Source organism: Artibeus jamaicensis, unplaced genomic scaffold (genome assembly GCF_021234435.1).
Source record: "Artibeus jamaicensis isolate MK-2021 breed Jamaican fruit bat unplaced genomic scaffold, CSHL_Jam_final contig_354, whole genome shotgun sequence".
NCBI classification, from domain to species: Eukaryota; Metazoa; Chordata; class Mammalia; order Chiroptera; family Phyllostomidae; genus Artibeus; species Artibeus jamaicensis.
Window position 1 is genome coordinate 12131440 of NW_026521803.1, and position 21483 is coordinate 12152922.

The 21483-nt window shown below is 46.4% G+C and overlaps 1 protein-coding gene across 4 annotated transcripts in view; it reads right to left on the reverse strand.

The window, feature by feature from the left end:
- Positions 1 to 21483, reverse strand: part of KCTD1 (potassium channel tetramerization domain containing 1) — a 187824-nt gene that overhangs the window by 84270 nt on the left and 82071 nt on the right. The window contains exon 1 of one of the 4 annotated variants that reach the window (XM_037127849.2): positions 13115 to 15220. The exons of 1 other annotated variant lie outside the window; for it this stretch is intronic. In XM_037127849.2, the coding sequence (XP_036983744.2) occupies positions 13115 to 14911 (1797 nt within the window). In that variant the 5' untranslated portion in view covers positions 14912 to 15220. Of the gene's footprint in view, positions 1 to 13114; positions 15221 to 15254; positions 15797 to 17272; positions 17294 to 21483 lie in introns of those variants that run through there. 2 more of the 4 variants (XM_053664357.1, XM_037127851.2) reach the window with 2 other exon arrangements.

Here is a 21483-nt window from a genome sequence, read left to right on the forward strand (position 1 = left end):
CAATAATCTCTAACCAATAGAAGTTTTTAAAAAATGTCCTGGCCTGGTGTGGCTCAGTGGACTGAATGCTGGCCTGTGAACCAAATGGTCACCAGTTCAATTCCCAGTCAGGGCACATGCCTGGGTTGCGGGCCAAGTCCCCAGCAGGAGTCATGTGAGAGGCAACCACACATTGATGTGTCTCCCCCTCTGTTTTGCCTTCCCTTCCCCCTTCTGTAAACATAAATAAATAAAACCTTAAAAAAAGTTATCAGTTTTTGAGCACTTAACACAGGATTTTACTAATCCCAACAGCATTATTCCCACTATTCCCATTTAACAGATGAGAAACTAAGTAACTTGCCTAAGGCCATTCCGGTTAATTATTCCCATAACTTGAACTTGGTCTACCCTTTAGAAAGTCTAGTTAAAACTTAGAAAGCATGTTGGTTGTGCTCAAACTTCTCATAAGACTGGAGGGACCTTAGCTACTTACCTCCCCTCTCCTTTATTTCCCTACTATATTGCCCTTTTTTGCTCCTGTGTCACTAAAGTTTCATCTTTATCATAACTTTATATTAGCTATAGGTCTGTCATTGTCACTTCCAGACAACAGGCTTGCAGTAAGAAGTCAGGTGACTCCAGGACCACAGGACCTATGTTGCTCACCTGTTCTGGTTGGGCCAGAACCGTCCGCCTGCCAGGAGCAGCATCCCGGGAAAACCTCCACAGAAAGGCCTGTTATCCTGTGCCAAGGGACAAACCCTTGCCCCACAAAGCACCTTAGTATTATTAGACATTCTCTATTTGTCAAGCACTTAACAGTCATTTTTATTGGTGTTTTTTACTAGTCATAACTCTGCATCAGTATTCTATTCTGTTTTCTTTTAATTAAGTGCTCCGAGTACTTAAAGTGGGAAAGACCGAAAGCCCTGGGGAGCAAGTCTTCAGTCGCCAACGGCAGGGAGCAGATGAGCACCACGGGGACTGGCCACCTGCTTCTGGTGAGTGGGGACCCAGGAGCAGCCGGTCGGCACTTGACCAGCACTTGACCACCGTGGGAAGGGCTCCCCCGGGAGCTCGACTTTATGTGAGGAAGAGACCCCAAATTAGAATAGCTTTCAGACACTTCCGCCTTGCACACGTGCTGACATTTGGCCGACTGGGCTATTCCACGTCCCCCTCATTGAGAATGTTCCCTTTTATTTTCCTGAAATGGGAAAACACAAAACCCAATGTCTTTCTTTCCCCTTGCCACTATATGAGAGGCCTAGATCTGGGATTGGAGTTTTAACTTTGCTCCTTGGTAGTGAGGTAAAGTTGAGAAATTGCTTAACCTCACTGAGGATCAGTTTTTCTCATCTGTAGAATGGGTATCTCTGTTCTATCCTCTGCCTTCAATTTGCTCATACTATCTCAGGACTTATCCCACTGTCAGGGCTTATTCTTTAGGTTGCTTGTCTTTCTCCCCCACAAGACTGTGAGTGAGTCACCAAGGATGAGGGTTTATTTATGCCCCCATCATCTATCTGCCCCAGTACCTGACACTAGGAAGTGCCCTCCAAAGCTTCCTCAGCATGAAGTCACATATAAGAAAGCCCCTTTGCAAACTGCAAAGCACTATTCACAAGTGCCTTAGTAATCCATTACTCACAGTATGCTCCTATAGACCTGAGATATGACAGAAATGATGTCGGCCTCCAAAGGAACGAGGCTTTCAGTAATCATTGAGACCTATAATTAAAATGCAAACCGTGGCACAGTACCAGTTCTGAACTTCTTTGGACTATTGCACAATACTTCACCTCTCGTGCGGGGACACCTGCAAGAGTGGTACACTAACGCCTTCCCAAGAGGTCTCAATCTGAGAGCAAAGAGAAGCTCAAGTGTTTGACCAGGCAAGATTTTATTTTTTCTAAATTTTCACATCCTCCTTACACACTTTTAGGTTTAAATGTTTAGTTTGGGTTAGGCCAACTTTGCTCCCATTTCTTCGGCAGTAACACACAGTGTGAATCTCCAGGGTTTACCTGTGAGCAGTCCCTGGATAGACAAGATCCTCTTCTTCCTCTCCAACAGTCCTCCTCCTGACTCACCCTATGTTTTCCCGTGCAGTTTCTCCATGGTTGTCTCTCAACTATTTCTAAGTTATTCCTTACCTCCAAATTCCTGCCCTGGTACAGCAAATGCTTAGAATACTATGTTCAGAGGTTTTCTGTAGTCTCCTTCCCCTTGACTTCCTCTTCTTAGATCATCACTCACATCCCAGGAGGTGGTTCTAAAAGATGTCACTTAAGTGCTGGGAATAGAACCTATGATTCCATGATTCTTTTCATAAATTAAAAAAAAAAAAACTTGAGCCCTGGCTGGTGTAGCTCAGTGGATTGAGCGCAGGCCTGCGAACCAGACAATCGCGGTTCGATTCCCAGTCAGGGCACATGCCAGGGTTGCAGGCTGGTTCCCTGCAGGCCAGTTCCCAGCAGGGGACCCACAAAAGGCAACCATACATTGATTTTTCTCTCCCTCTCTCCTTCCCTTCCCCTCTAAAGATAAATAAATATATAAATAAAATCTTAAAAAAATATTTAAAAATAACAAAAAAACTTGAGAAATATACCTGAAACTATACCACGCCCCATCCACTTATAAAACAATCTTGAAAACAGTGAAATCACCAGCACTATGAATAGTAGGATATTAGGTCAATTAAAAAAAATTAACATGTACTCTGACCAGTGTGGCTCAGTTGGTTGGGCATTGTCCCATAAAGCGAAAGGTCGTTGGTTCAATTCTGGGTCAGGGCACATGCCTGGGCTGTGGGCTGGTCCCGGGTTGGGGAGCATGCAAGAGGCAATTGATCACATTTTGTTTCTCTCACACACTGATGTTTTTCTTTCTCTATTTCTCCCTCTCTCCATCTTTCTCTCAACCCTGGCCAGTATGGCTCAGTTGGCTGGAGGGTTGTCCCATAGACCAAAAGGTTGTGGGCCTGATTTCCGGTCAAGGGCACATACCCAGGTTCAGGGTTTGACCCTGGGTCAGGTGCATTTGAGAAGCCAACCAATCCATGTTTCTCTCTCACATCAAAGTTTCTCTTATTTCCCCTCCCTCCCTCCCTCTTCCTCTCTCTCTCTCTCTAAAAAGCAATGAAAAAAAGTCCTCAGGTGAGGATAAGTAAATAAAATTTAAAAAACTGTAAAATATAAAATATTAACATGTGAATGAACTCCAAGTTGATATAAAAGGAAAATGAAGCTAGCGTAACCAGTTTTCTAATAATCTTGTTACACTTTTATTTATGTTTGTATGTTTCTGCAGCAACGTGTTTTTAAATTGCTACCTCAATCCACTAAAAGTAAATATTCTGTAAATCTTTTTCTGGGGTAAAAAACAATGAGATACTTATTTAAGATGGAATATGGAAAATCTACACATATGTAGTTTTGTCAGAAAGAATGTCAAAAAGTAGAAAATGACATTCCAGATAAGCAGCCTTAATAAAACTAATTGAGTTATTAAAGTTATTAATTATTAATTAAAATTATAAAAGCCCACAAAGTTATCCTATTAGGACTGTGTTAGCTGAATACTGTGACTATTTCAAGGGCAAACTAAATTAGAGGTAATAAATCCTGCATTATATCAGTCATTTCTATTTTCTAAGAGCACCTTGTCAAACAAAAAACAAGTCACAAAAGGGGTAACTGGTCAGCAATGTTACATCAAAACACCAACCAATTACCCTGATTTTGAAGTCTACTTAAAATATGTATTAGTACACATTGACTTTAAGTGGAACTTCTACTGATGTATATAGTCTCCAAGAAAACAGGCAAGTATTAGAAAATTGTAGCCCAACTATGCACCAGACAGGACCTAGCCAAACACAGGCCCTGCTCCTGGAATACAGAAATTAGAATTTACCAAAGCTACTGCTGTCACTGTCAAAGATGTTTTAAGAAGCCCAGCGTGTTACGGATTGCTCCCCTATTCCACACCACTCCAGATAAAATTTCATCTTTTGTGCAAAGCTGTTGATTTTTATTCTGACTTTTGTGAATCTGCTGGAGTTTGGGCAGCAATTACACCCACCAGAGCCCCCTGGCTCCATCCCCTTTAGTACTTGAAATTTGCCAAGGCCCAGTGAAGAGAACTGGGAAGGGTTTGCAGAACAAACCTAAAAGCAGGTATGGAGGCAAGTCCCTCCAGGACCTTGGCACTTGCAAACCTTAAAGAAAAGCAGAGGAGAGGCAAACAGGCCTTGGGGGAACTGAAGCATCCACGTGATGGACTTGGGCCTGGGTGAGCCAGGGTGCCAGAGGCTCCTGAGATTTCCTATCTATCAGAACAGAGGAAGGGCAGCAGAGCTGAGTCACTGGACGCCCCGAGGAAGGCCCAGCAGAGAGGCCCTGCCTAGCATCTGGACCAGGTATTCACAAGAGAAGAACTGCAGACTGAGACTGGGACTTGATCACCAGATCAGCTATTTTTCAAACGTAACACATCCTATGCTAAGATATAAAGTGACGGAAAACTTTTAAAGCACTTTTCAAAACACAACTCATTTAGCACTGCAGACCACAGACCCTAAGTATCACCACAGACCCCATCTGACCGAGGAGGAACTCTTGGAGCACAGAGAGGTTCTGGGCTGAGCTGCGATTTGGCCCCCGGCAATCTGACCTGCTCTTAACCACTACGAGACATGGGTTCTCAAAAGAGGCTGTTACAGTCCCAGACCCAGTGAAGGCTGGGGACCACACACAGCAACACAGAAAGAACACGTTACACACTGGGGACACAGCTGACCCTTGAACAACACGGGTTTCAACTACGGGGGTCCACTTACATGCAGATTTTTTTCAATAAATACTGTAAATGTATTTTCTCGGATGACTTTCTTAATAATATTTCCTTTTCTCTAGCTTACTTTATTGTGTATAATACACATAACATACAAAACGTGTTAATCGGCTGTGTGTGTCATTAGTAAGGCTTCCTCCAGGCAACAGTAGGCCATCACATTTTGGGGAGTCAAAAGCTGTTGGTGGATTTTCGATTGTGTTATGTGGCAGGGTGTGCAGACGGATGCCCCTAACCTCGAATTGTTCAGGGATCAATTATACTCTACTGTTTTCTGGTTTTGAATTTCCCTGTGTTTTAACAAGTTCCCTCTTCTTACATTGCTCTAGAAAAGCATGCAAGGTAGTGATATGAATCCCAGGTTATATCACCCCCTTACTGCATTTTCATTTGAACAGGTGCTAAGACTTTGGGAATCAACAAACCATGGATTTAAAAGCAGGGACTCCAGGATTAGACAGACCTGGATTCAAATCCCTCAACATGGTTACTTTGGCAAGTTAGTCAACAGCTGTTCACCTCAGTGTCCTGCTTTGTAAAATGGAAATAATAGCCACAACTCCTTGAAGGGCTGTGTGAAGATTAATGAGAGACCACTGGTCATCAAGATGTTCTGTGTGCATAAATTGCCCATGATTCTTCTTAAAATGCAAGTGTTGATCCAGGGGAGCAGATGCGTGAGACTCTACCTTATCCTTAAGCTCCCAAACGATGCAGAGGCTGCCATTAGGTAGGCGGACCACTCTAAAGCCCACAGTGTATCTTGGTAGTTATTATTGACTGCCTTCAGCTTCATAACTACAGGACCTGTGAGCAGATGGAACAGTGGACCGCACAACTCTGTAGCAAGAGACTCACGTGTATCTCTAAGAGACTGCAGCCTGCTGAGATGACAGCCGCACGGACCCAGCACTGCGTTCAACCACTCCTGCGCGGATCTGGTCCAACTGCCCTCGCACTGACACAGAATAGCTAGGAAGCTAGGAAAGGTGAAATAACTCACATTTCTTCTTCTTTTTTTTTTTTTTTAAAGATTTTATTTATTTTAGAGAGGGGAAAGGAGGGAGAAAGAGCGGGAGAGAAACATGGATGTGCGGTTGCCTCTCGCGCACCCCCTACCGGGGACCTCGCACGCATCCTAGGCAGGTGCCATAGACTGAGAACCGCATTGGCGAACCGTTATTTCGTAGGCCCGCGCTCAAGCCACTGAGCACATCAACTAGGGCCAGTAACTCACATTTCTAAGTTATGTTCCTTAAAAACTGCATGGCAAAAACCATAGCAAGTTTAGGTATCACACTAACCCACAAGCTCAAGAAACTCATTCTAGACATTGATATCTCAGACTATGATAATAAAATGGAGGACTTTCTCATAAATCAAATTTGTCTGTGTATCTAAATCTATCTGAACATATTATCCTCGAACATTTTGTCTAAACAGATGGGGCAGCAGAGAAATCTACAATTATTAAATTTGAATATATACAGTGTATCTACTAGCTAGGTCTCTGGCATGTGGTAGAAAGTATCCCCCCCCCCAAAAAGAAAAAGATTAAAAAAGAAAAAAGAAAAGCAAGTGCCCAAATGGGAATAGGTGCCACAAGTAATAGTTCCCTTTTTCTTGTGTTCAGAGAGGGAAAATGGGGATTCAATGGCGGGACACCTGACTAAACTGCGTTAACCTGGACAGGAGACACGGTGCGAAACTAGAAATTGATGATTACAATCTGCCAAAGTGTCTTGACATTCTAATTTGGTAATCAAATTACTCACAAAGGAAGCGACATTTATCTCTGTCATCCTTCAGCATTCCTTTCCAAATTCCTTTCCTTTTTTTCTCAGAAGCTTCCAACCAAATGCTCTCTTAAATCTGTCTGCCTTTTCAGGTAGCGCGTTTTTCCCTCCTTCCTCACAGGCTGCATCAAAGGGCCTATCTTCCAGTGCTCCTTACCAGGTGACTGGGGGGAGCAGAAATTCAAGGCACAACAGGGTAGATACTCCCAGGGAGGGTCTGCGTTACACAGATCTTCCAGGCCTATGCTGCGGTGGAGATGGGGCCCAGGAGGGGAGAGCGGAGAAGGGGCTGCCGATGTGGGATCCACTGAGCTGCTCCAGCGCCTCCCCATCCTCTCCTGAGATCTCCCCAAGGTTATACAGGGTCTGGCAAAAGTAAGGCCTGCTTGAGTGTGCTTGGTAGGGTAGTAAGACAGGTGTAATAAGTTATAGGTTTAACTTGAATATTTCACCTAAAATACCATATGGTGTGGTCCAGTGTGATATTGTTATGTTACAGAATTACATGCTTATGATTTTGTAATGAAAGATTTTTGGCATAAAGAAGGGGCGTTATTTGTGCCAGACCCTGAGTAAATATACTCAACGTGGGAGACCACTACCATCCCCATGTGGCTCCTTTGGTGTGAGGGGCACATGTAGGAATTCCCTGTACCCCACATATTAAGAACAACCCAACTTACTGCCTGGAGAGTCGGAATGTGAAGAGTCACAAATCTCAGAATGTAGAGGGTTACCAAGAGAAGAGAGTTCCCGCGGGGATTCCCAAAGCACATTGCTGTGGTGAAAACTCCAGTTAAAGCGGAGGCACTCGGCTAACAGTATTCCAAGATGCTCCTACTTCCATTATTATTGAAAGTCAAGATTTGGGCAAAGTTTAGGATATGACATGAATAAAAATACATCAGCCACTAATGAAAGTTTACTGCCATATATAAATGTCTCATTTTAGGGTGCAAGAAGAATCTATGTCAGGTTGTATAAGCTGAAAGGAAGGAAGTCTAACTGTAAAGGGAGTATTGAACAGGAGGACTTGGAGAATTACTGAAAACCTAAAACACATTACATTGGGTTGGGCTTCCTGGAGTTCTAAGGGTTATAAAACTGTGGTCCGCTGTTTAGTTTACAGACATGAGTATGAGGTAATACAACCTCACTGGCAGGTTTAATCTCAGCCCAGAGCCCTTTTTATAGGGGGGTGTAGTGTGGTCACATGGCTTACACACGCACTGATTTCTGGAGCATACAGAATAGGAGCTCATTCTCTGTTAGGAAGACTGAACACCATTCCTCTCAAACGACAATAGCAGGCAAAGCGAAACTTGTATCAATCTGAAAAACCACAGAGCCTGAAACTTTGTAGAGCTTAAAATGTTTAAAGTTCATCTGTTTCCTTTGTGATGTTCATGTAGGAAGCAGAGAATCACTTCGGCTTGCGGTCCACAAACTTGCTGGCCCTCCGAAAACCTCGAGGAAGGATGAGGACCACTGGTCCCTGCTCCTCTCGGCAACACTCAGTGGGTAGAGAGAGGCTCAAGTAACAGTGGCTGAGTTGAATTCAGCATCTTCAGAACACTAAAAAGCTTATCAGTACAATGTGTTAGATCCCAAAGTTTTATTTCCTCTCATTTTAGTTTTATCAAGGTCAATTGGTATACCCTCTGGGACTAATTAATCCCCCTGCCCAACTAAATACTCTGATAAAGCCTTTTAAAAGGCATCCTGACTACCTGGTTTACTGCAGTGAGTAATCAATCAAGTGAAGTAGATTATGTCCTAGAAATTAAAGTTTGAGTGTCGGACAGACTCACAGATTACTAGTATGCTTGGCCCTAAGATTTTCAACATAGGTGACTACACAGTAACTCCTAAATAAATTTTGCTTTTAAAATAGCAGTTGTGATAACAGAAGATAACTTGAAACTGGATTTTTTATTAAATAACTGGAGCAGAGTTTTGACCAGCCTAAGCCAAGAGGAGGCCCTGCCGAAGTGATCTCATCTACAGCTAGCAGCGCCAGCAGAAGAAGGGGCTCTTCTTGCTCGGAATCCATAAGCAGTGACAAGAGAATGGGCTTTTGGGTGTCACTGGTTAGGGGACCCAGACTTTTAAATCAGGATGACACAAGGACATAAATGGGATCCACGCTCTCCTTCGGCAGCAAATGCTTCCTTCTCTATTTCCTGGATCAGATTTAATAGACAGTGAGCTGACATACATGTGGGTTTGTATCAGTTTAAAATAATACTCCTGAGTGTTGATTGCAACACAAAAGTACAGATTTTTTTCCCCCAAATAACTGTTGCAAAACATTGAGTGCATTACCTTTTAACTTTCTTTATTTTGCTCTAGTTTTAATACTTAATGAGGCCACAATTTTGCCAATGTGACTACTTGCCAAGTGGACAATAGATTAATTTATAGAGATTCCTAGCACAAGAGCCAGATTAGTAGGTGCTCAGTAATTGTTTCCTGAATGAATGAAAAAAGTTACGTAATGTTGATGACATTTAGTTTCTCCACCAATCTGAACTTTCCATAAAGCAGAGCAAACATTCTTGCAGCAGAAAAATTAATATAGCCACAAAGTAACATTAAAAATCAGGAAAATACCCATGTAAACAGAGCAGTTAACCCTAATAGCTCCAGATAACCATCGTGAAAAAAGTTCTTACAATTGCTACAACTGTGAAACACACTACTCCCTTCAAATTTATAGAACTCTGTATCCACCTTTAAAGTAAGACAGGAGTATCCCTTCTGCCTAGTCTCCGAACGCAAAAATAAACCCATTAAGTAAACAGACTGAAAATTCCTGTTTCCTCCTCGTCACTGCAGCACCTGAATCTGAATGAAAACGGGTTTCCCAGTGCTATCAGCATCTGCCTTCTCAAAGGCAAGGTCAAGAGAGACTGACTGCCTGTGCCCCACAGGGAGGTTGTTCCAATTTTCAGCTTGGAAACTGTAAGGACCAACTCTGGCCCCCAGTGAAGACAATGAAACAGCAACAGTGGACATGCACCACTGACTCCAGAATCTTTCCACTAACGGACTTTCTACTTTCAGAATTCCTTAAAAGTATTTCTGGAAATAATCTGGGTTAGGGTCAAGTGAGTGCAACTTGCAGCTTTGAAGCTAAACTTCACATTTTTGTTTGGTACTTGAGAGAGGCACAGTCCATACAAACTTAAGCAACAAAACTATATTTAAAAATCTAAGCTCCTATAGGTATTCTATTTTTGTGTAAATCATAAAGACTAGAAATCTCTACCATCTAAGCTGAAGTACTGTTCTCTGAGGCAGGAAAAAGGCTGTATTTTCATGCAAAGAGAAGAGGTATAAAGTTGTAGGAGGGGCCTGATAAACCTTTTTAAATGATCACCTGGGAGCTAGGAAGTTACACCAATAACTGGACCATCTTAAATTACAATAGCTCACTGGGGAAAAAGGAACTGAGACTGCCCTCTACTTTGAACACGGCCATTCACCGAATTAAAGTGTGAATCAGTTTCAAGTGTCATCTTGACATGCCAAGGTCACAGGTTTGATCCCGGGTCAGGGCACATAAAAGAATCAACCAACAAATGCATAAATATGTGGAAGAACAAATTGATGTTTCTCTTTCTTCCCTCCTCTCTAAAAAAATCAATAAATAAAAGTAAAAAAAGAAAAAGAAAAAAAGTCATATATTCTTTTAAAAGAGTGAATCAGTTAAAGCAACCATCACAACCCCCTCCCCCAATAAAAAGTAAAACCCCGCACACTTCACACGAGTAAAAACCACGAATTCCATAACCTTTGTTACTCCTCAAGTATATTCATTTTTTCAACCATAATGACACACTTGTTAATGTCCTCAAGAAGCAGAGAGTCAATGCATTTAAAGTAACAGGCTCTTCATTTTTTGAGGAACTTGCCATGTTAGAAGAGAATTAAAGCATCATCAGGGTGTCCCTGTGTTATCAAGAAGTCTAGAATAACATGGTCAACACTGGAATTCGGAGACGCACCACTTGAAGAGGTCCGGTGAGGATTAAGGTTAGACAGCCTATGTTTATGATTAAGAAATAATGACTAAACTTGAAGTGCACATGGCGTTTCTTGGGGAGGAGTGGCCGGCTGGAGGAGCCGACAACCTAGGGCAACGCCTTGGGCCAGTTACTAATCCCCAGGAAATGCCCTGGACCTCAATTGTTACAGTGATTTTAGTAAGTAGAAGTTTCATACCAGCTCTTTACTTAAAACATTTGTCTTACACTCAGAATTCTCAGACTTCATTAAATGAGTTCTACAGGAGTTACTAAAGAGCTCCTGTAAATTTCTTAACGCTGATTTAAAAACATCAATTTAGCCCTGGCTGGTGTGGCTCAGTGGATTGAGCATAGGCCTGCAAACCAAGGGGTTGCTGGTTTGACTCCCAGTCAGGGCACATGCCTGGGTTGGGGGCCGGGTCCCCAGTGGGGGGCGTGCCAGAGACAACTACACATTGGTGTTTCTCTCCTTCTCTTCCTCCTTACCTTACCCTTGCTCCAAAAATGAATAAATAAAATCTCTTAAACAACCCACTTTAACATAAATGAAAAGCAGACGATTAAATATGTGCAAGGAGCCCAACTTTTTGTAGCATTTTAACTACAGGGGACTTAGTTCAAGAGCCAGAGTGATAATATAACCAACATATGGATCCTCAAATCTATACGTAACTCAGGGGTTAACTGACAATTAAAGAAAAATAAAGGGATCGGTATCCCGCTTTACAGAACTGATTTACCTCACTTGGTTAAAATAAAAGACTGGGACAGAGCCGCAGCCTTCCTTAGAACAAAACACAGCCGAAGCAGACCTGGACTAACTTTTGTCGATGTCACGTCCTGATTCTATAACAACAGTGGTGTCAGACGCACGGTTTCATTATGATTCCAAGCAGATGTATACTTTAAAAACTCCCTTAGGCTTTTCGTTCTTAATCGGATGCTATTCGGAACCAGGACATTTGAAGGGTTTTTACTTTAGCAGAGGAATGGGAATATTTATTTTTTGCCTTTCAAAGAAAAAGCAAACCCAAATTCTCCAAAGAAGAGAAAATTCTCCCCTCTGTCCTTAAAACTCCCCCCAAACAACCTCCAGGTCTGTCGGAAATGTACTGCACACACTGAAAGTACAGGGAGACAGACACAGAGCCCACAGGTCTCCTGTACTTCAGCGAACTTTTGTGTTTATGTTACTGCTCACAGCCCCTTTCACGGCTGGCCCTGGGGCTTGCTGCTTGCCTGGTGAATGTCTGAAAGGGTCTGTCTGTCCAGAACTGGAATATCTCCTTTGGAAAAAGCACTGGGGTACCTGACATCTGTTCCCTGACAGGCCTGCACTGCCCCTCCAGACTCACAGACCAAATGCCTGCTTCTCCTTGATGGCAGAGAGGTCATAGGGGCAAAACCTCCAGGGGCTACTCCTGCCTGCAGAACACAGAGTAGCCCTCAAAGACCTCTGGTTTCTGGCCCCTAGGGAAGAATACCCAGAAGATGAGCATCGTTTTAATAATGCAAATATATTCCTCCAGGAAAACATCGTAAGAAACATCCACTTAAGCCCTCAGTCTCGACCTAGAATTTGGTACTGCTTAGAATGGAATAATTTTAAAGTCAAAATAGTCCCCTTATCTTTGATGAGGACACTATAGCCCAGAGAGGTGAACTAACTGATTTGCCCAAGTGGCTCAGCTTCTGGGCTACGACTCTTGGGTGTTTTTTGCCACATTCCTGTGCTGTTTGTCTTAATCATCTACATTTGTAAGTCTTACCTACCGCCTAGACGGTGGGCTCCATGGGACAAGGGACACGTGCTCCAAGTCAGAGCCTGGCTGGTAGGGCAGATGTCCTTTCCAGCTGGTAACTTCAACAACTGACTTCAGTTCATGGAAACTACACCCGACGTCTCTTGATATTCAGCTGCATGTTATTGGCACTCAACTGCCAGTCTCTCCATTCCCCACCCCCTACAGGAAGTGGGATTGGCATGTTTTCTCTTTAATAATGTATAACTGCTTTTCTAACTTCATAAGTTATGGTGAATATGTAACAGACTATTTTAATGGTTACTTTATTCAAATACATTCTCAGTAACTGCTTCCTTGATATGTATTCCTGCACTCTTCACCTTCTGAAACTCATGCTTTCTAGGGAGAGGCTGTTAGGGTTGCTTTTGTTCTGGGAACTTTCAAGATTTTAGCGTTACTGCGAAGCAGTGATTGTTAGGGCGATTTCCCTCACCTCTTTTAAGGTGAGGTGTAAACTTTGCTGAAAAAAAAAAACCGAAAAAAAACAAAAACCCAAGAGTTAAGCTTCTAAGGCTGAAATCGAATCTGATTCAGTATATTTGCTTTTTCAAACTTCCTCCAACCCAGACCGGCATTAGCACAAGTTAGTTCCCAAGTGGTACCAAAGAAACATTTCATGCATAGAGTTTAGTTTGGTTACCTGGGTGGGGGGAACAATAGCAGGTGAAACTATGGTAGGAGAATTGGTGCTTCTGTGCCCATTGGCTTCTGGAAGAAGAGGCAGGGGGTCGTGTTTCACGGAAACCACCACCACCGTATCCACAGGCTCCGAGGGGCGAATACAAAGTCGTTTGGGGGAAGAGGGGCCGCAGATTTCCCCCGACCCAAACACCGACTCGTACAGGGCGCGCTTGGGCGCAGCCTCAGACTTCACGTCCGGCCCGATCTGACTGTCTTTGGGGAGGATATAGGTGTTGCCCAGCGAGGGCGGCTGGGGGCGGTGGTGATGGGAGGGATGTGTAGGGGGGTGGTGGGAGTGGTGGCGAGCTGCCCCGTTCAGAGCTTCGGCATAGCAACCCTGCAGGGCGGGCGAGCCCAGTTTGGTACCGATGCCCGCGATGCTGTTGAGCGTGGCGATGGAGACGGCGCCGATGCAATGGTTGGTGTAGGTCTTGGAGAGCTTGGCCGCCTTGGAGAGCATCTGCATCCTGGTGCCCAGCAAGTTCTTGCCAATGGCTTTGTTCTCATACCAGGTCACATCGCCCTCGCTGCAGTGGTCCCGTGGTCGCTGGAAGAAAGCCTTGCAGAGGGGGTTGCGCTTCGACAGGTACTTGACAAAGCTGGCATAGGGGCAGAACTCAGTGCCCGTCTCGTACATGCGGGGCAAGTTTTCCTCATCACTGCTCTCCGCGCGCTTCTTGCTCCAGGACGATGAGCGCGACTTGTGATAGGGCCCGAGGGACTTAAAGTAGACGAACTTGCGGCCATCCTCGTCCATGGCTAGCCCAAAAGAGTCCTCCTCCAGCTCGCGCTGGTTCTCGCGGCCGCGCGTGCAGAAATACATGCACGTCTCGAACCAGACCTTGTTGAGCAGCCCGAAGGGCGTGTTGGTGCTGAAGACGCTGGAGGTGTAGAGCTTGCGCAGGTCGGCGCGCGTGATGGCTTGCTTCTGCACCACCGGCCCGGCGCCCTGCTCCTCTAGCTTACGGATGACCGCGGCCAGAGTCAGGTTGGCGCTGCGCAGCTCCGGGTCCTTGGTGAGGTCGAGCGTGCGGCAATACGGGGGCTCATTGAGGTAGCGGTTGAGGGAACTGCGAATGCTGATGAGCGACGACTTGCTGTAGAGCTGCCCGCTCTTGGAGCGGGCCTCGGCGTAGAAGGAACGCAGCACGCGGCACAGCGCCCCCTTGTCCATGGTCTCGAAGTCCGGGCTCTGCGCCTTCTCGCTCAGGTACTCCCGGAAGATGCGCACGGCGTAGCGGGTGGCCAGCCGGGTGTTCTCGCTCAGCCGGGCCCGCTCGGGGCGCTGCAGCACGTCGGGGTCCAGCTCGGGGCCGTCCCCGGGAGGCCCGCCGCGGGCCCGGGGCGCCAGCAGTCGCGGCGGCGCCTCCGGCTCCAGCGCGGCGCTCTGGTCCATATTGATCATATGGACCGGCTCCGGCTCCAGCTCCTCCCCGGCCGAGTCCTCGGGCTCCAGGGGCTCGTCCCAGTCCAGCCCCATCTCCTCCTCCTCCTCCTCGTCGTCGTCCTCCAGCCCCCCACCTCCGTCCTCCTCGTCCCCCGTTATCCGCACCTCCTGGATCTCGTCCTCCTCTTCTTCCTCCTCCTCCTCCTCCTCGCCCGCGCTGCAGTAGTGCGGGCGGCCGTGGCGGCGGCCGCGGCCCCCTGCACCGCGCTCGCCCTCGCCCCGCTCCCCATTGTTCTCGGCGGCGGCGGCGGCGCTGGCGCTGCCGCCCGCGCTGGTGTTACAGTCCCCGCTGCCAGGCATTCTCGCCATATTGCCGTCTTTCTGCCAGTCCTCGGGCAGGGCGCATGCGCTATATTGGACCGCAGCGCTGAGAGCTTTTGTGTTTAATGACCTTCAGCTACCGGGAGGCAAAGCTGGGCTCTTAAAGGAGCCGCGCTCCAATTGTCAGTTTGGAGCGCTGCTCCGGAGGGGCAGCGGCGCTCAAGGGATGGAGGGGAGGTGGGGAAAGTTAGACAGGGAGAGAGTGAGAACGGAGGATGGCTGGACCCTCTTCCTCCCCCACCCTTCTCCCCAGTCCTAGGAAAACTTTGAAGGGTAAAAATATGAAAGGGGAGGGAGAGCTGTCGATGGGGGTGAAAAACTCCCAACTTACCCTCTGGCGGAGTGGCGCGCGGGCCCGGGCGGGAGAGAGGGTGGGTCGGCGGGAGGGCGGGGCGGTCTCGCTTCTCTAAGTAATGCCCGAGGAGCAGTGCCCCTTCCACCGCCCCCTCATTGCCCCCCGGAGCCGGGGGTTCAGAGAGGCGGCTGCGCCGAGCGGACCGCGGGTGCTGCTTCGAGAAGCTCGAGTCTGGGGCCTCGCGGAGCGTAGTGGAGCCGGCAGGTTAATGAGCAGGGTGGAGAAGGCACGGCGATGCCCCGCACCCTCTCTGCGCCCGCGGCCAGGGCGCAGCGGGCGAGGCTTGGGAGCGGGATGGGGCTGGCGGCGGCTCCCCCACCTACTTGCTGGCGGCGAGGCGCGGGGGCCTGGGGCCAGCCGCACAGCTCCCAGCTCCCTTTTCGAGTCTTGCAAAGGAGCGAAACACGCCCTACGTCAGCCTCATCCCTTTCGACTTTTCCAACAGCCACTTTTAAGCTGTCATTAAAGACCTGGGGCGCTCCCCGTAGGTCTGGGGCAAGTCCGCGCCGGTCCAGCCAGCCTAGAGAAGGAGCGAGAAAGAAAGAGACTGGGAGGGGCGATTGGGAGTGGAGACGTGGAGAGAGGCGCTGGGTACCCCAGGGACCCCTCCTCACCAGCCCAGGCCACCGCCCTCCCCGTCTCAGAGCAGACAGACACAGCTGCTACGGGAGAGGCGCTCCACCTGGTTGGAGCCTACAGCAGTGTCCGTCCCTAAGCCTGTCTGGCGGGCGGAAAAAGTGAACTTGAGTCCCAGGCGCTCCGACCACTGCCACAATTCTGGCAACTCGGATCTTGAGTGCGCTCGCCTTCCAAGTTTGCCAACAGTCAGTCGTTTGCCCCCAGGGTTGCGCTGCCTCCGGCGCACGGGGGCGGACACCTGCGAAACTGGAAAGGCAGCCAAAGAGCTCGCCCGGTCCCACTTTCCCATAGAAGACTGTGCCCCGTTTTCAGCCAAACGCCCGCCCCCGGCATGCTCAGGCTTTGCGCCCTTCCGTCGCCGCCTCCCGGTGTCCCGGCCCAGGGGCAGCTCCCCCAGAGCTGCCAGAGATTTCGGCTGTTTACTCTGGCGGCACAGGCAGGCCACCTCCAGAGTTCGTACTGCATCCTAACTTTCTCTTCCTCCGGTTGCCCGAGTTGGCGCGCTGGCCAGCTTCGAGCCCCAAGGGCGAGGGGAACCGACGGAATGAGGTCTGAGAAGCACGACTCCGGCCCTCCTGTGGGGCAGCCTCTCCAGCTCCTCGAACGCGCCCTCGCATTTGCCTCTCAGCCCGAATTCTGTGCAGTTCGACTGTGGGAGTCTTTGTCAATTGCCCATTGCCCTCTCCTGGGCAGTTTATAATTTTACGCGTCAATAGAAACGCACCCCTCATTTTATAATTAAAAAGGAAACAGAAAAAGTAAAGAAGGAAGACGAGGTCCCTGTGCCGCGAGAGCGTCTAAGTGGGAGTTGATGGTATCTTTTCCACGGATCAGCCCCTGGTCCTCCGCGTGCCTTCTCGGCCTTGGATGGCGCGGAGCGTAAGGGAAACAACGCCAGGTGTGAACAAGTTGGAGCAAGTTCCAGCCTCGTGGGCCCCCTCCCGCTCGCTCCTCCCGCGAGAGCGCGCACACACACACGCGCACACACACACCCGCCCTTCTCTCTACAGAGAACCGTCTCGGGTGGCTAGGAATTCAGAGGTTACACTCCTAGGGAATCGTCCCCGAGGTGCCGCAGGCTTTGTTCAAACTGCATTCATTGTCCCCGCCTTCCCCGGTATGTAAAAAGGAGTGTTTGTTCCCCGGAGCCCAGAGCAGTACGCAACTAAGTTAGCTGCACGCGCACAGGACCCGCGCACAGGAGCTGGCTGGCACACACTAGTCGAATAAGGCTACTTCTGAAAGGCTGGCCCTTTGTGCCGGGATGCTCCCAGGTTTGCTGGCCTCCAGGACGCTCCGGCTGGAAATGTCAGCCTTTCTGAGAACTCAGGTGGGGAGCCAGGCAGGTTACCTACCAGGGGCTGCTCCCAGGCGGCTCTCGCCACGAGAGCAGTGAGCCGAGGGGCTGTGCTCCCGGCTCCACCGGGGACTCAGGCCTACGTTCCAGCCCAGAAGCGAAGGGGCTCCCCGGGTCTCCCCACTTCTCCGGGCGGCGGGGGTCACTCCAGCCCCCAGCTCTCCTCGCAGCCGGACAAACTGCTTTGAATTGTTAGCAGTTTACCAGAGGCGAAGTTCTGGGTTGGACGCTCCGGGAAACAAAGCAACCAAAAACAGATCCCAGTTGACGTCAACTTACTTTCAGAAAAGAAAATAGTTTTGTGCTCCCGGGACAAAATATCCCCCAGGGCAGGTCTCCACGGGAAAAAGCCAGGGGGCAGGGGAGGAGGATAGCAGGAAAAAAAAAAAATCCAAGCGCAAATAACGTTTTAACGGACTTGGAAAAACAGCAGTTTCAGATGCTGCCTGGACAGTTTGCAAACCACCCGCAGGACTCGCGGTTTTGTTAGATACGAAAAACGGACCTGGGAAAATATGTCTTGGGCTCACTATAGGGAGACCGAATCTGCTTCGTGGTACCGGCTGTTGAAACGCTACATTTTTTTGCCCGTAATGATACGTCATCAAATATTGGAAAACACCTCTTTAGGTTAGTACCTACCTCTTTAGGTTCGTGTTTACCAGGAAGAACACCCAGAAAGCCCAAGCAGCTATAAACCTCCACCTCTCCCAACGCCCGCCACCACTGCCAAGTCGCTTAATTTTTAAACCCCAACAATACACAATTACAGTTGAGTTCACAGGGGAGGTTTAAGACATGATCCCTTAAAAACATCCTGTGCTTCGATATACACAGTTCCGAACTAAGCTAATTTGAAAAAGCTTTCTCTTTTTCGGTAGAGAGGTAGTATTGGTTGGCATCTGCCTATCAGCCCAGTCCTCCCCGTTGATTTTGCCCTATCCTGAAGTCCCTGCAGCCCGCCACTTAAAACTGACAGCTTCCCTCTTTGTCAGAAAGCTTTCTTTATTGTGCAGAATACATCACTTCTTTATATAAAACGATGCCTGTGCTGTATGGAACCTTTGTTGCAATTATTTAACTGTCAGAATTCTTTACTAGAAGCAACACTAAGATGTTGGTGATGTTTACAACTTCAACAAGATGCACCATATTTCTCTACCATCATAATTATAAAGGACCATCTACGTATGTGGGCTTCTCCGCTTCTTAGATTACTTGAAGGCAGTGACATGACTGTTTCAGAAGGAAAAATGTTTTCCCCTCCAACTGATTTTCCCTCATTGTATAACCACCTAACACCCTTTTCAGATTCACACTTTATGAAAGGTTACGTTATCCAGAAACATATTCAGCTCTCTGTCCTCTTGGCTTCCAGTCTTCTGAGCATCATCTGCTATGTAGTTGACATAGTTGCGTTTTGGCTACCTGGTTCCTCTACTAAACCCATGTACCTCTGTGGTTGAGGCTGGTTCCTGGCACCCAGTGAGCACTCCAGTCATTGACCTTGAAGGAGTGAATGAACAGGCTCCGTGTTTAGGGAAATCCTGTGTTTAGCAAATAACATTTTTTTTTTTGTGAAAAGCCTGAAATAACATAGTTCTGAATTTCCATATTGAAAATCAGGATGAAAGGTAACTATAAGGCAGCATTATTGTTTACAAGTTAAAAATGATGTAATGACTGTTTTGGCTTACTATATCCTTACCAGGAATTCCCTTGGTAGTAGAACACACTAGGAAATTATTGCAGAAGTGAGTGAGAAGTCAGGGAATGGAGATAGGTAACTATGTGTTAAGGGATTGGGGAGGATTTAAACTGGTAAATTCAAGGAATGGTATGGGCTCATGGTGGCAGATGCCAGGACCACTTCTGGTTCATCACTTAAAGTCACTTTTTAGTTTACCACTTGTTTTCAGTTTATCACGTGTAAATCAGGCTTTCTTCATTTGATTATGAAAAAATTCCTAAAGTATTTTGGAGGTCACATATGAATTCAGATTGAAGCTATTTTGACATATCTTTGTTTTTGAATTTCACCACTCAATTCTATTGAGTTCAATTGAAGATCATCTTTTTTCTGAGCTTGGATGAAAACAGAACCCGTACAATCTAACTCTACAAAGTGGAGGAAAAGAAAAGTCCAGAAGAGCCCAAACTCTGCCTTGCTGATTATTGCAGGTCTGATTCCTTTCCAGTACAGTTTTGTAGCATATTTTAGCAGAGTGGCTGGCACATGGTAGACAATGAATATGCAAATATGTGTGTGTGGAGAGAGAACTAACCTCCATGAAAAGTTATGTAACAGAGAGATTAAAAGCTTCATCTTTGAAACCAGACTACCTGAGTCTGATTGCTAGCTTGGGTTTACCAGCTGCTCCCCCTTCATGTCTCAGTTCTCTCAGTTTATTATCTGGATAATAATAATAATAATAATAATAGCTCCTACATTGCGGGATTGTTGTGAGAACTAAATGGATTGGTATTAGCAAAGGATGTAATACAGTGCCTGGAACATTCCGAAACATTCAGCTGTCAGCTGTTACTTTTTAAATCTTGATTATAAACAAGAAAACCGAGGCCAGGAGGTCAGGCCACTCGCCCACGTCTCCACGACCTCGTAGGGCAGGACAGCGTAGCTCCATAGCCCGTGCCTGAACCTCTTGACCACATCCAGCTTCTAGGAACCAAAGAATGGAAAAAAAAAAACCCTGCAAGGGAACAATTTCCTTAAAATATATCAGTGTGTCATTTGATTTGGGAATCTTTGAAAGCCAGAACAGTTCTAATCTGAGTGAGGCCTTGAAGGGGGAGCACTGTGGGTACGGCCAAAGAAACAGCGTCACCTTGGTCCCCTGGCACCTAAAACACTGTACTGTTTTCTTGGAATATTGGAAGTAAGGACCAGTTAGTGTCTTAGACGACTGACAGTAAAAGAGTTAGAGGCAAAGGAATGCCCACAAACTGAACCAGACTAGAATGGAGTGTTTTTCACTGAAATCCCGGGCTGTTCTGCCCAAGTCTCCTGGGCGCAGTGAGGGTGTTACCTGTTTTTATCTTTGATGCTTTGTCAAACACAGGTCAGCTTGGACTTCACACAAGAAGTGATACGAGTGGAATTTTTGGTTTCTGATTGCTGCTTGGTAACTGTAATTCTTAACCTTTTCACCTATCAGTCTCCTAGGCGTTAAATTTTAAAGCAAGTAATGAATTAGGGGAGTGTAGTTTTCCATAAGTCAGTGGTGTTTTTATGGAGCCTAAAAGTGTGTTATCTGTTATAATATTCTAATAATGAAACTTTACTTGGTTAGTAAAGAAGTCAAATGCAGAAGTTGTCAATGTTAAATCAAAATTAATAATGATAGTAGTTTATCTTATAGTGATATATCTTTAAGAGATATATGGGATTGAAGTAGATGTTAGTCTTATTAAATGATGTTTATTGCAGTGTCACTGCAATACTAATTAAGGTAGAAAAGGAGATAAAGATATGTGTTAATGCCATGTAGCAAATACATATATTTTAAATAGTGGAAAAGCTATTTACGTGTGGCTCAGAGGTCAGGAATGTTCCTGAAACTATCTGCTATATATTTTTCTTAAAAATAGCCCATCCATTTAGTAAAAGCAAAATAAAACAAACAAAAATGTAAAACAAACCCCCGCAGTTTATACTCTAATATTGGTCTGAAAACGTTAGTCTCATATTTTTATTGTTGATACCAAGTAAGATCGCTGTTTAAGAAAGCCATGAAAATGTTCATATTCTATGACCCAGTCACTGCTTCTGGCAATTCATCTTCTTGAGAGTGTCTAATTTGATTTGTATTCTGGCAAAGTTTGGCTTATTGCATCTAGATAAACTGGGCAGAGGAGTTTTGAAGTGCATGTCACAAACTGTGCTCCAGAACTGCGTTTCACAATGTCTTGGAGACCTTCCTTGTTTACAAAAGTTTAGAGAGTAAGTGCTTGTTGAGTGGAGGAAGGAATTCAATTAGGGTGAATGGTGTTTGTGGTGATGTCAGGCACCCTCTGATGTCTATCGGTATTGATGGTGAAGATAAAGGATATAAATTCAAAGGGCAAAGCAAGAAAATCTGGAAGCTCCTATTTCAATGTCTTCCTAACTTTGAGAAAGTTTGAGGGCCAGATTTTGAAGCTCTAGATAGCAGAAGTTGGTATCTAGGTATATGGTAGTGATTTACAGGA